General features: G+C 48.5%; 4 protein-coding genes across 5 annotated transcripts; 2 read left to right on the top strand and 2 right to left on the bottom strand.

The window, feature by feature from the left end:
• The first annotated feature begins 2,455 nt into the window (after positions 1–2,455).
• Positions 2,456–4,300, top strand: LOC100826053 (thioredoxin-like protein CITRX, chloroplastic). Its single transcript, XM_003574383.4, has 4 exons — positions 2,456–2,757; positions 2,839–2,961; positions 3,781–3,861; positions 3,953–4,300. The coding sequence occupies exons 1-4, from the start codon at positions 2,527–2,529 to the stop codon at positions 4,067–4,069; spliced, it is 552 nt and encodes a 183-aa protein (XP_003574431.1). The 5' UTR covers positions 2,456–2,526; the 3' UTR covers positions 4,070–4,300.
• A 342-nt stretch (positions 4,301–4,642) lies between these two features.
• LOC100826363 (cytochrome b561 and DOMON domain-containing protein At5g47530) lies at positions 4,643–5,624 on the bottom strand. The gene has a single exon (XM_003574384.4). The coding sequence runs from the start codon at positions 5,562–5,564 to the stop codon at positions 4,902–4,904; it is 663 nt and encodes a 220-aa protein (XP_003574432.1). The 5' UTR covers positions 5,565–5,624; the 3' UTR covers positions 4,643–4,901.
• A 1,133-nt stretch (positions 5,625–6,757) lies between these two features.
• LOC100838100 (berberine bridge enzyme-like 23) lies at positions 6,758–8,875 on the bottom strand. Its single transcript, XM_003572116.4, has one exon. It carries the CDS (start codon positions 8,676–8,678, stop codon positions 6,951–6,953), a length of 1,728 nt encoding a protein of 575 aa, XP_003572164.1. The 5' UTR covers positions 8,679–8,875; the 3' UTR covers positions 6,758–6,950.
• A 493-nt stretch (positions 8,876–9,368) lies between these two features.
• On the top strand, positions 9,369–12,203 carry LOC100826991. Of its 2 annotated transcripts, none has more exons than XM_003574386.4 (2): positions 9,369–9,738; positions 10,863–12,203. In XM_003574386.4, exon 2 carries the CDS (start codon positions 10,997–10,999, stop codon positions 11,669–11,671), a length of 675 nt encoding a protein of 224 aa, XP_003574434.1. In that variant the 5' UTR covers positions 9,369–9,738; positions 10,863–10,996; the 3' UTR covers positions 11,672–12,203. The 2 variants fall into 2 exon arrangements, with proteins under 2 accessions (XP_003574434.1, XP_010235099.1); XM_010236797.3 differs by having other exon boundaries at positions 9,369–9,727.
• Positions 12,204–14,643: the final 2,440 nt, after the last annotated feature.

The following is a 14,643-nucleotide window of genomic DNA, read 5'->3' on the forward strand; positions in this document are numbered from 1 at the left end:
TTCCTCATCACTAGAACTATCGTCGTGACGTGCCTTAGATGAGTTGCCGGTGGGATTAGATGATTGGCCGACAGCATCGTCCATAGGTTTGGGCTTTCTAAACTTGTTGCAAACAAACTGCTACTTCTCCACCAGATTTGTGTAAGCCGACCGCCTTGATGTGTTTGATTTGATAGAAAAACCCATCACACGCGCATAAGCATTGTAATGCGCCTTGGCACCGGCCAGGGTATCAAACCGCATGCCCAGGAATGGCTCCTGTGGCTGAGAGGAGTATTCAATCTCTCGCTCAATGTTGTCAGGAGCATCACAAGCAACTCCGGTAGTGTCTTCAGCAACTCCCACACTGTCTTCAGCAACTACATTGGTGTGATCAGCAACTGCAGTACTGTCTCCAGCGATAGGCGCCCAGACCAAGGGTTCGTTCTCAGCAATGCGAATAGTCGCAGGAGACTCTCCCACTTCCTCATGCATAGCAACCGGGATAGCTGGGGTGCAATAGGCTGGTTCAACACATTCTCCAAAGCCATCATCTAGGTCACATGGGATTTCGTTCAAGTCCAGCATTTTTTTACCCCTTTTTTTTGCAACCTGCATTAGGAAAGTTGCACATTTTGCCCATCAGTTCCATGTCTTGTCATAGATAAAAGGGCAGATAAAAACAACAACAAGGCAACATTTACAGCACTAACAAAAAAAATCAAAGCAACTGTTACAGAAAAGGCAGCAACTATCCTTGCTAATCATGCAACTTTTCATACGAAATTGGTAACTTAACATGGGTATCTAACATTTCCAGCTGTGTGCTTTTTTTTACGCAGGTAGGTGCCTCGAGTATGATGATGATACAGGACAAGAATGCACAGGGAATTGAAGTTCAAGAATCTTTTTGTCTCTTATACACAGCTAGTTTGATGTGTTACTTTTTTCTTGTATATAGACGCTATGGTCTAGTCAGAAAAATGCCCAGAGACATATGGTGTTATGCTACTTTCTCTATCTTGTATATAGACGCTATGCTATATGGTGTGCTACAAATTAAGTGTGTGTATAGACCTACCTATAATTATCTACCAACTTCCTCATAGTTTGTTCCTAAGTTTGTTTTTCTTCATGTGCTATGCAGTTCATGGTAAATAGCAGATGCCCTACTTTCACTTTCATGTGCCTAGAATAGTGGGTTTCATGATATATGGCATCTGCAAAAAATGTCATGATATATGGTTGTACACATTTTTTGTCCCCTTTTTTTTGCAACTTTTAATTGTGATGCAACAACTTGTCATTTGTGGAGTAGCAACTTCTCCACTCTAGAGTAAACAATTTTTTTTTCCTTTTTAATGTGCTATGCAGTTCATGGTAAATAGTAGATGCCATACTTCTTTTTTCATGTTCCCAGAATAGTGGGGGTTCATGATATATGGCATCTTGCAAAAAAATGTCATGGCACTTGTGTTGCTATCTAGTTTGCACACATTTTCCCTCCTTTTCTCTTGCAACTTTTAAATGTGACGCAGCAACTTGCCATTTATGGAGTAGCAACTTCTCCACTATAGGGGGGTAGCCTCCCTTGCAACTTCTTAATAGAGCTTGCAACATGACGCTTTTTTTTGCACTCTGATGCCTTTTCACGCAACTTTGTTGAAGAACACAACAACTTAGCACAGTACAATATGACTGGGAACTATCAACGTTAAGAGCGGCAACTTTCTTAGTAAACCAAAAAATTGAGCCCAAAATAGAGCTAGCTAGTATCTCTTTTCTCGGGGGGGGGGGGGGGGACTTGATTTTTTTCTCATCCAAACAACTAACCAGAACGGAGGTTTGCAACTCACAAGATCGGACATGCAATTTCCTGCAACTTTACAACTTGTAGGGCACAAAACGGACTGAAAACGCAAGCAAGAGGGGGAGAACAGGAAGCGCGCTGCTTTGGTTAGGAGGGAGGAAGGAATGCACCTTTTTTTTAGCCCTTTTTGCGGCAGTTTTCTGCTGGTTTTAAGCGTTGCAGGGGGTGGTCGTCATTGCCAACGCTAGGCCAGATCCAGCGTTGCTTTCGTAGGGAAGAAGAAAGAACCCACGAGGGCAAGAGAAGCAAGGGTGTGGGTGGAACGCGGGCGTGGTGGGGCCAGCTAGCCACGTGAAGGGTGGTAGGTGGCGCGGGGACGCGCGAAAAAGGGGGGCGCGGTCCCGTGCGGGGCGCCGAGACCAGGTGGGGGCCGGTCGGGATGGACCAAGTGATTCCTTTCCTTTTCTGGCCACGCGGGATGGGGGGCGGGTCCGCACCTAACTTATATGGCCGTTGGCTGGCTTGGCCTAACCAGCCAACGGCCGCCCACTAGTAGCGCCCTAAAGATAAATCAGCCTCTCAGAAAAATTATAATTATCCAAGCAGGTGAAAGGAAAAAAAAAGTCAGAGTTCGGAGTTGAGACTTGAGACTAGAAATACAGCGAGCGAGAGCCGACAGGATAGGATTTATCTCGCTCTCTTGGCTCATCCCCAGCTCTCTCTCTCTCTCTCTGGCCATGGCCGCGGCCGTCTCCTTCCTGGCTTCCGCCGCCCCTTCCCTTCCCCTAAGGTTCCGCCTCCCCACAGCCGCGAGCACCCTCAGCCTCTCCATTTGGGGCTCCCCCGCGCCCAATGGCACCTCTTGCAGCTTCAGAAGCATCAGGAGCCGCAGGCCAACCGTTCGACGGAACGCCGCTGAGACCTACGTCCCAGGCTCCGGCAAGTATGTCGCACCGGACTACCTCGTGGTACGCCTTCTTCTTGATAATTCCTTCCTGATGCTTTGTTTTTAGTCTAGTCTGAGTGGGGCTCTGCTCATCGATTTGCAGAAGAAGGTGACGGCCAAGGAGTTGGAGGAGCTCGTGAGGGGGGTGAGGAAGGTGCCACTCATTGTGGATTTCTATGCTACCTGGTGCGGACCATGCGTTCTCATGGCGCAGGATATCGAGATGGTATACCCTTGTTAATTTTCACCCTCTTCAGTTATGTATACATTGCTATGCGCTTGCTGGTCGGATTGGCCAAGACACAACATCGGTCGCCAATGCGAGGTTCGTTTACTCTCGAAACATTGGGACATCAGAAATGGCAATTAGTGGAGAAGGGAACTGCTATGCTTCTCTCGCTATCGACACTGCTGAGTATGCAATGTGTGAAGCTTCTGCAGAAATTTTAGAACCGCAATTGGCTGAGTCTAACTTGTACCTGTCTGGGCATGATCATATGATGGTATGAGACTGTCCATGCCATGTGGAGGTAGTCTAATATGTTGGTGAAGAAGACGTTTATTACAAAGAGTTCAAACTATTTAGAATCCAATCTGAAATCAACTGAAAATAAAATGTTCTGTTACAAATTTCCACTTTTACAAACAAATCTAAGATTCCTGATTTTCAGTAAAATATAGGAATCTTGCCTGAAGCATGTAGCTGGTAGTGTTGTAGTGGTCCTTGTATGTTCTCAAATCGTGAGATCATCTACATTCTTTAATAACCTTTCCTGCAGCTCAATGTCCTTGATAGTCATGTTGAACTGCATAATTCCTGTATTACTTGTTTTATTGATGAGATTGTAATGTAATATGTTCAGCAATAAGATTTCAGTCACATCTATATCAAACAGAGGCAGAGCATCCAAGATATTCATTTGGATTTTTAGTCAGTTTCGTTCAGTACCATGCACTTGCCATTATCTTCTTATTGTGCCTTGTTACTTGCACTAAATTTACTGCTGTACTGTAAACTTATTTCAACATTCCTTTTTTTTGTCAGCTTGCGGTTGAATATGAGGACAATGCCATGTTTGTTAAGGTGGACACAGATGATGAATATGAATTTGCACGAGATATGCAGGTAACAGCATCCTAGCACATATTGAGCCAAGCAAGCTATTATTCCTCTCTGCTCCATTTTCTGAACAGTCAAGCGTTGCTGAAACATACAGGTAAGAGGACTTCCGACGCTGTATTTCTTCAGTCCAGATCAAAGCAAGGACGCCATTAGGACCGAGGGGCTGATTCCTATCGAAATGATGAGAAACATAATTGATAACGAGTTGTAATTTGATGTGTAGGCCCATAGGCACATAGTGTCTTTAGCAGCTAAAATTTTGGGTCGTGCCTTGTAGTGTTAAGGATTTAGGTACAGGCTGCCGAGTTCTGGTGGATTGGATGGAGCTTTGTGTTTCTCCAGCGTGTGAGATCTGCATGAGTAGGCTGTAGCATAAGGTTTCGTACTTGAGACTAACAACTAATTTTAGTAATTCTATTGTAGTACCTTCTCTTGTTCTTCATCCTAGTTGAAATCCTTAATAGATCAACCTCTGTTATAAATTATAAGACGTTTTGGCACGCTAAAACAGCCCGCCAAAACGTCTTATAGTATGGAAAAGATTGAGCAGTAGTTAATTCGGTATGCAATGGATCTTTGGATGCTTTATTAGAGTAAAAGTACTCCGTATTTCTGCGTTCTTACATCTGACCTTTTTTCAGGTGGTCAGATTGACCATGCATTTACTTGCTTAGCTGAATTGAATTGAATGTAACAAAACTTTGGAGTTAATAGTTAGGCACTTCCGTATCTAGGGAATCTCATTGCAAATGAAATACCCACATGTATTTAAAACATAATATCATTTTTTTTAAACTAATAATGTCAAATTATCAAGCAAAGGCATGCATATGTTGATATACACACATACATATATATATACTCCACTATATTCCACTGCGCCGATCGAGCAAATTACAGACGATACGAACACTCCGTACAGGGAGCACAGTGCTGTACGAATACCGCGAGGCAAACAACCAAAGATACATAAATGCATATACGCACGTACGGATACGGACGGGAACAAGCTAGCAGCTAGCGCCCAACAAGTGTACTGGGGATCACTTGCTGAAATCGATGGTGCCCGTGGAGAGGATGTTATCCCCGGCGGTGGGATGCGCCGCCGGCACGCCCTTCACCACGGAGCTCCCCCGCTGCCAGACGTGGTTGAACTCGCTCCCTTTACCGGCCGGCAGCGCCACCGTCGCGTAGACCACCATCTCCTTCCCGCCCTCGGCGTACTCCGCCGCCACGTCCGAGATTAAGAACCCCATCTCATCCTCCGCGGCCGCGGGCGCCATGGACGGCGCGTAGCTGTCGAGCAGCGTCGGGTACGCGACGACGCCGCCGTCGGGTCCCCGGAACGCCACCACGGCCCGAGCGCCCACCATGCCGGTGCCCTCCGGGTTGATCCCCCACGCCACCCAACCCCCGCCGCTGGACGACGGCGCGCGGAAGGCGACGGACACGGTGCTGTTGTTGTGGCCGGCGCCGGCGCCGGCCGTGTAGTTGTAGTGCAGCGTGGTGCCGAGGCGCGGCAGGGCGGCGCACGCGGCGTACACCTGGTTGCTCGAGAAGGTGTGGCTCGCGCATGAGGATGATGTTGCCTGTGCGTTGGAGGCAGTGGACGACAGGCCCGAGAAGTTTAAGGCGATGGCTGCGAGGAAGAAGATGAGGGAGAGAGGCATGCTAGCGGCGGCTGCGTGGCGAGCAGAAGGTGCCATCGATGTCTTGAAAGAATGGAGGTACCTAGTGGCCGTGCAGTCGGGTTTGGAGGGAAGGGGGTTCGGTGGGGGTTTAAAAGGGGCGGGGTTCGGTGGGGAAGACGAGAGTTGCTTGGAATTGTGCAAGTAAATCCATCGTTTGTCTGTCAGCTCGATCCATCGCCCATCGGTAGGCTAGCTAGCTATCGACCCACAAATTTGATCACCGGTTACGTGCTTTATATATCTCAGGTGATAGATAAACATCTGCCTGTTGAGGTTGCACGTACATAGCTCCACGACGTGTATATGACAACAAAGTATAGCTTAGCTGGCTGCCTAGCTAGCGAGTGTTAAGAACAAAAATTTAATACTAATACTATATTCTTGAACGTGTGGATGAATTCATATCTGCCAAGAAAAATGGGACTTGTATCTAAAACAACCAAATAGAGCAATTTTCATATCTGCCAAGAAAAATGGTGTAGACACCGAGAGAGCAAAAACAAAAATCCTTTTCCAATACAAATTAAAATTTCAACTTTGAAAATTAAATTTCTTCTAACTTGTTGACGAAGTTCTCCTCCATGTCTCTTTTTTCTCTCTTTGACAATCTCAATATGTGTAATGACTATTTGGTTACAACATCTGATAATAAAGGCATCCAAGTCGGTGTTTTTACTGAGTAAATTTCAGAAAATCACAGCTTTGTGGCAATTGTATCGCAGAACCACACTTATCACAAAAACATCCGCAAAATCACACATTTTGAGGCGGATTGTCTCATGTAGCCCAAAACCGAGTGGTTTGGCGGTTTCACATGATTCCTTACGGTGCCACGTTGGCATCGACCAGACCCGACCCGTTAACCCGTGGGAAGTAGAAGAGTGGCAAGGGCTTTAATCGTTTACAACTATCTTTACTCTATTCAATTGGGGTCGCGGCGGTTACTCACATTCGGACTATCAATTGAATTTGTTTGTATCACTTGTTTTTAAATTGTGTTTTTATCCCTTGTTGATATGGTACAAAGTTGAGACAAAATGTAATAGAGTGTATGGTACGAGATATAACTAACACTCCCTCCATTCCAAAATGCACCTCGTATAAATTTGCGCACTTGTATCAAGGCAGCTCTCGTTTCTAATGCATGACCACTCATATTGGGTTAATAATAAATGAATGTAAGTAGTTATTGGCCGGATGCGGGTACCAAGAGGAAATGAGGAGTATTGTGAAACAAATGAGAAAAATCTACACGTTGTATTGTGGAGTTGAGGGAGTAGTCCAAAACTTTCTTTTAAAACACGTATTTTTTAGTCGGCAGCAAAGTTTTATGCACAAGCTATTTAGAACCTTGCTTTATACAGCTACAGTAGCAAGGATCGCGAACCTGCATCTGAACTGTCAACTCTCTGAAACCAATCCATCCTGTCTCTGCCTCTTCCTAGTGCCCACAACAACAAGGGGGGGAATGCTCTGCTCGCTCCAGAACACCTGCTCAGGATCCACCTCACCCTTCACCATTGCCAGCCTCCGGAAGTTCCCTCTGAAGTACTTCTCCCCCCACACCCTGGCCTCCTCATACCTCGTGTTGCCGTCCACGTTCTGCCCCAAGTCCAGGTCCCTGAAGTTGATGTACGCAGCTCTAGGCCTCTTGCTCACATAGGGTGTCATGAGCTCATGCACCTCCCTGACCCAACCCAAATGCTTCTCCTCGTATGACACATTCTTGTCACCTCCCCACTTGACGAAGTACTGGAGATTGTAGAGGTACCCTTTCCGGTGGGCGTACGGCGTGTCCGATTCCGGTATCTCGCTCATCCTGCCGCCCTGGGGGTCGATGCCGATCGAGCCGCCTTTCTCTTCGACGATCTTGCTGAGCAGCACGGCGAGACCGGCTGCCGGAATTGGCGACGTGAGGTAGTCCAGCTTGATCTTGTAGTAGTCTTTGGGTTGCAGCGTTCTGTCAAGAAGCACTTCTGCGGGTTGCCCATCGGTGTAGCCGTAGAAGTAGAGCATGGATTGAAGCCAACTCATCTCCCTGCAGTCGCTCGGATTGATGCCGAGTTCAGGCAAATGGCTGTCCATTTGGGACACCATGCCGCTGCAGTTGCCAAGAAAGAGCGACTTGAACACCACCTGTGGCCGCAGACTCCCGCCGCCGCCGTCGTCGTCCGCCTTGGGCTCCATGGCCGCCTTGACGAAGAGGTCGTCCGGGAGCGCGTGTGTCACGAGCTGCCATCTGGTCAGGAGATGGATTATTGCTTGTTCGCCGCCGTCTCCTCGCGGGATTAGCCGGCGCACGGTGAAGGCGGACACGACGGGCGGCACGGGGACCAGCCTCACGGTCCAGGAAACGACGACGCCGAAGCTGCCGCCGCCGCCGCCCCTGATGGCCCAGAAGAGGCCCTCCCCCATGGCGGCCCGGCCCAGCAGGAGCCGCCCCTCCGCGTCCACCACCTCGGCGTCCACGACGTTGTCGGCGGCAAGGCCGTGCTTGCGCATCATGGGCCCGAACCCGCCCCCGTTGAGGTGCCCGCCGACGCAGACCGTGGGGCAGATCCCCGCGGGGAACCCGAGCTTCCCGCGGCTGCCTCGCGCCACCGCGTAGTAGAGCTCCCCGAGCGTGGCCCCGGGCTGGGCGTGGGCCACCCGGCGCGCCGCGTCGACGCGGACCGCCCGGAGCGCGGCGAGGTCGAGGACGGCGAAGCGGCGGGCGGGACGACGGAGCGCGCGGTAGGAGAGGCCCTCGTAGTCGTGGCCGCCGCTGCGGGCGCGGACCGTGAGGCCGTGGGCACGGCAGCAGGCCACGGAGGCCCGCACCTCGGCGACGGTCGTCGGCGTGAGGAGCAGCGACGGCGACGGGCAAGGTGTACGCGGCGAGGCGAAGCGGAGGTTCTGGATGGTGGAGTCGAGGAGGGGCCCGTAGGAGGCGTCCGCCGGCGCGTGGACGAGATCGGACGGGTCGGCGGTGGCCGGCGAGAGGCGGGACACGCAGCGCAGGAAGCTCTCGTGGAGGCCACGCTCCTCTTGTCCTTCTCCTTGCGCCCGCGACGGGGGAGAAAGCGTGACGAGGAGGAGGAGGAAGAGAAGGAGACGGTGGACAGGGAAGAGCTCGAATGATGGCTGCATCGTCTGCTGCTCGCGCGCGCGGGGCTTCTCTTGCGGTGGCCGATCAATGATTAGGGGTGTTCTGTACCTGGCATACGGTGATTGGGAAGGAAAAGGGAAATGGGGAAGCTTGGTTTCCAAGCGCCTCTGCCATTCAGGTGACGTCCGACCGTCGGATAGAGATATAAGCGTGCAACGCGCGTGGGTTTTTTATTTACGTATCAAAGTGTCGTCTTCTTCGAGCTTGCGTACGTGACGGCCGGAGGTGGAGCTGAGGGCCTGAGGCCTCGAGAGCTCTGGCTGACGTCGCGCGAGGTTTGTGATCAGGAAGATCGAGGGAGATTGAGGGGGACGTGGTGTTGATCTGGACTTCTCGTTGCGTGACCGATACAACACGAGTTGGTTGAATTCGAATTCAGGTTAAAAAATTATGTTTTTCTATCACATGGATTTGTAGAGTAAGAGACAGTCAGAAAAATAGTAATGCTTTTGAGAGAAGGTTAGTTATAGTGTGTTCCACAGAATCTGATATTAAATCTCTATGGTTGAACAAGTTGATTTCTTCAAAATAAATTTCAGAATTTTAGGACCATAACGACGAGCGTCAAACGGACTAATTATATACTCATAGGGATTTTTTTTTTCGCTTCAACACCTACAGCCGCTCAGTCGAAAAATCGCTTCGGGCACTTCGGAAGTGCTGAGTAGTTTGTCAACCGCACTCTACCGATTCCACGGTTCCACCTACTTCTGTCCCATCCTTGTCAACGAAACCCTCACCCAGGCACCCAGCCACCCAGCCAACACCGATTACCACCACCGGACGCCACGCCTCCTCCCCTGGCCAACGCCACCGCCGGCTCGCCTCCCTCACCGGCCAGAGCTCCAACTCTTCGGCCGCGTCATCTTTGCCCCTTTCCTGCCTCCCCTCGACCCCCTTTCCCTTCGTCCGGTGCTGAGATCCAGCACGGGTGCGGCGTGGGGAGCCAGATCCTCTACCTCCACCAGAGCGAGCACGGCGCGGGGCACGACACGAAGGCGGCGGCGGCAGCTGTTGGCGGGAAGAGAAGGTGAGATGGCGGTAGGGTACCCTCTCCCTGCGGCAGTTGACCGATTTCTTAGTTTCCTTGAGTGTGTTCCTGTTCCCCTGCTAGCTTCTACTAGGACTGAGATCCCCTCAGATGTGAACTGGTGTCCTTTATTCACTATATTTGGGTGACGTCAGAACCATGACTTGTGTAAATTTACATGAATTTCTAGTTGTGCTACGGTATCATGACTTGAGAGCACGGTAGCATCACTTCATCACGGCCTAACGGGTAGGAAGTAAACTGTGGCAGTATTTTCTGAACTACTCCCTCCGATCCTAAATTGTTGTCGAAATATTACATGTATCTAGACGCTTTTTAAGAATAGATACATCCATTTGGACAAATTTGAGTCAAGAATTTAGGATCAGAGGGAGTATGATGAAGTTGTCACAACATTACAAATGAGGGGTAGAAAAAAATGGGATAGGGAGTTTGATTCATTATGTTTTGCCACGAAAGCTCGTTTCTAATTATCCCTAGGAAAATCGCATTGTAAAACAATCGTTAGTAAAATGTCCATTTTTTAGGTTCTTAAACGTATAATTGAAGCAACCCTTAATCTGATAAGAAAAGAGGACCTCAGCAGTACTGTTTAACAGCCCACCAAAAAACTGTTCTTGACATCTCTATTATGCTGCATACTGCGTAATTCGTTACACTCTTAGTATTAGTTTCAATGTTCTTCCTTCTCTATTACTCCCTCCGTTCCTAAACAGCTAAACATAAAGAGTCCTAACTTTGTCCTAAGTCAAACTTCTTAAACTTTGACCTAGTTTATAGAAAAATATACCAACATGTACAACTCTAAATTAGTTTTAGCAAGTCCATTATGATATATCTTCATAGTATACTTATTTGATATTCTATATGCTGATACATTTTTCTATAAACTTGGTCAAACTTCAAAAAGTTTTACTTAGGACAAAGCTAGACTTCTTACATTTAGGAACGGAGGTACGGAGGTAGTATGTTGGTTCATATCTGAATATGCTGCATATATACTATCGAGAAGTCTCAATATACATTATTTGCGATTACATGTATTTCACGTTTCAACACCGCGCAATTGTTGGAGAATATAATCGTTCAATTGGTGTTTCTTTCGTCTTGTTAGGTGCTTCTCTTCACAGTAAATGAGATTTTGAGTTGTACATGAAAGATAGTTCATGAACAGAGCACTAGCCATCTCAGGTATCTATGGTAGAACCACCTTCAGATGTTAGATAGTTTGTGAACGGAGCACTAGTCATGTTGGATATGGATGGCAAGGAAGCACCCTCAGAGGTTTTTGTTGATCCATCACGTTCAGCAAGCAACACTGACGAGGATGATGATTGGGTGATAGTCAAGAAACAGCGGATCACCATATGGATCCCTCCATTATCACCTGCAGCTGCAATCCTTCAAGCTGGCACGCCCAAAGTAATTTCTACACAAACTAGCCCGCCAAGAATGAGCAGGAGAAACTGCAATACTGCCACAAAAAAGCAACCGAAGCAGGGAGGAGAATCATCATGCAATCCTGTTGTCCCGGTTGTAAAGTTGGACTGTACCAGACATGCAGATCGTGATTTTCAAAGACTGTCTCATGAAGACACCGAGAAAGCAACAAGTTCATTTGGAAACATCTATGAGCCGAGGCTGCCCATTATTTCTTCATGTCTTACGAATAAGATCTTGCGAGCCCGACTTCTTGAGAGACGGGTTGCTGGGTTTGGCGGGCTGAGGAATTGGCTTTTCACTTGTGGTCTTGGATGGTTTGTCAAAATATTGGATAGTAGAAAGATGGGGGTGTATCAGATAGTTTCCCTTACAATGAACCAGCTGAAAGAGATGGGCCTTATTGCTGTAGGACCACGGAGGAAATTAATCCATGCCATTGATAATCTCTGCAAGCCTGGCCAGTCTGAGATGTTTTGTTGATCTCAAATGTATTCCAGTTGATTAAATGTTTTGATGCTATTTCAGTATGGTGTCTGAAGTAGCTTCCTGTTTTTGATGGATCAGTGACTTGAGCATGGAGGAAATTAATCCGTACTATTGATAGTTTCTGCAAGCTCTGCGAGTCTTCAGTGTTTCTTGATCTCAAGTGTATTCCAGTTGGTTAGATGTTGCGATGCTGAGTCTGAAGTAGCTTCGCATTTTCGACAGTTCAGTGACTATATCCATCGGCAAATCACTACAAATCACTAGAATGGTTCAAAGGTTCTGTTGTGACCTAGATCCAAAGATGTAACTAGTATGATTGTATGAAAGAGGTTTTGTATAGAAAATTAGAAGACACAGAACAGAAGATATGTGGTGGCATCTAAAGCCTTTCTTTCTGTAAGAGCATGACTGCTTGAGGTATGAATTAAACCTCTCCACTGCTTTTTGATCTGTTAGCAGGAGGTTTTGTGTTTTGAGCATCGAGCGCTCCTCCAAAACTGGAATCAAGATGTGTTATGTGTCTGCAGTCTACATGTTTTTCCTTGCTTATGTGTCCGTCATATCAAGTTTGTTCTTGTTTCACTTCGGTTCTTTTATTTGTGTGCGATAGATGGCAAGGACATCTAGATTACTCCCTCTGTACCATAATTATTGTCGTGAATTTGCACTAAAATCACAACAAGAATTATGAGACGCATGGAGTAGTTGAGAAGACTAGCTTCTTTTTTGTCTTCCACGTCATTTCGAGAGGACAATAAAGCATATTATAAAAAAGTTATCTCCTAGTGTGATATTTTGCAATTGCACTTAATGTTTGAATAAATAAAATTAAGGGAGAACGTTCCGTACTTATCTTAGCGTCTAACTCCGTGCGTACCGTTCGATTGCCACCCTGATTTGTTTTCCCACCCAACAACCTCCTCCCCTCGTATCCCCTCTTTCCCCAATCTCCTTCCGTGTTGACACCGCCTCCAGACCAAAACGACCACGCATCCTTCAACCTCCTCCTCTAGCCTATGTGCCTTCGCTCCAGGAGGTCCAACACTGGTGTTGCACACAGCGGGCAGGCGCAGCGAGCCGGCGAGGTTGGCGGCGCCCTGCGGCACGGCGGCGCGTGACGCGGTGTTGACGACAACGGAGAAATTCTGCACCATGAGGACGACCTCAGGAGTCAGTCCAATTCCCACGGCTTCCTGGTAGACGCAGAGACGGAGCTTGGCGAGGACGTGACAGGAGATGCGGTGGGAGAAGAGCTTGTGCTCGCGTTGAACTCTGATGCCATCCCGATTGGCAGCTGCCGACGTAGGAGACCGCACTCTGGCGTGGGTTGGGTAGGGCTTGGAGATGTGTGGGCACCCGACACCATCGCAGTCCAGTGGGACTCGCCCTCGCGGGACACCATCACTGGCTTGCTGCCGTGTGCCAAAGTGTCGGGTCTAATGGTGGAGGGATTGTATCTGCGTCCTGCGCAACTGTCTCTCCTCGGGATTTTGCTCTCTGCCTCGACTTCACCTAGCTTCGGTGTATGGCAGGTTGAGCCAGGTCTCTGCTTCGTGGTCCTCCTCCGAGGTCTCGCATGGGGATTGGGGATATAGATGGAGGTGGAATTGACCCGGTGGATGGCGACAACACGACGTCCTAGCTAGCGAAGGGCACCGGCAAAGGCGATCGACTTCGCTGCTGTTAATGAGTGATGGCTGGCGAGCGCCGCTGTGAACAACTTGAAGTGGCAGTACCCAACATGGGGCAGCTCGCCAATGCTGCAAGTAGCCCTGGCAAATGGTTTCGTATGGAATGGTTACAATGGTTTGGATCGTTTAATGGGTTTCCTCTGGACGGGTGCGATTGGGCTGAGTTCACAAAAAGTCTGGTCTGGTTTGGTTTTTTATTCAAATGCGGTTTGATTCGGTTCGGTCTGGGGCCAAATGGTTCGGTTTAACGTGGGTTCAACCCGTGGGTGTAGAACGGTTTCAGCCTGAATCAGCCCAATGCCCCAGCGAGTCCCGACCCTATTCGGGACTCCCTGCCACCGCCTGCCTCCGTACGACGGTACTCCGCCGCCGCCCGTCTCCTCCGGGCCACTCCACCGCACACCGCAACCTCGTCCACCTCGAGAAGCAAGGCCGGGACACAAGCCCGGCGTGCGGACGCCGGAGGCCGCCCTCCCCAATTCGGCTGGATCTTGGAGGAGGAGGAGGAGGGGCGGCCGGCGGCGAGGCCATATACAAGGATTCAACGGCAGCGCGCAGGTCGGTGCTCTCCGTCCCTCCTTCCCCTCCCTTCCGATCTGTGGACTTCAAACCAGAAGCTGGGATATATGTGTGTAACAGCACATTACATAGATGCAAACTATAAGCTTCATAAGAAGATTATTTCTTTCAAAAATGTCAAGTATCTTCATACCGGTTTAGCTATTGAAGATGCACTTTCAAGATCAGTTGCAGATTGGGGGATCAAAAGGAAGTTGCTCACAATCACTTTGGACAATGCATCTAACAACACCAAGGCAGTGACATCATACTTACAGAATGAAGATCATGGTCTTTTGCTAGATGGACTAGACTTTCATGTGAGGTGTTCTGCACATATTCTGAACATTTTAGTCCAAGACGGGTTAGTTCATGTTAAGGAAGCAATAAAGAAAATCAGGGAGTTGTATAGACATATTGAAACTTCACCTTCTCGCCTGCAAACATTCAATTCTATTGCTGATCTGAAGGGACTCCCAAAGAAGGCCGGTTTAACTCTTGATCTTCCACATCGCTGGAATTCTACCTTTGACATGATCGAAGAAGCTTATCCGTACAAACATGTTTTGAATAGTTATGCAGATGAAACTAAGGAAGTGGTTGCACCAACTGAAGAAGAATGGGCTGCTGCAATGTCAATTGGGAAAGTCCTTAAAGCATTTGAAGAGGCTACACTTATAGTATCAACTGATAGGAAACCATCAGCCCATATGTTTT

The sequence above is a fragment of the Brachypodium distachyon genome, chromosome 3 (assembly GCF_000005505.3).
Source record: "Brachypodium distachyon strain Bd21 chromosome 3, Brachypodium_distachyon_v3.0, whole genome shotgun sequence".
Lineage (NCBI taxonomy): Eukaryota > Viridiplantae > Streptophyta > Magnoliopsida > Poales > Poaceae > Brachypodium > Brachypodium distachyon.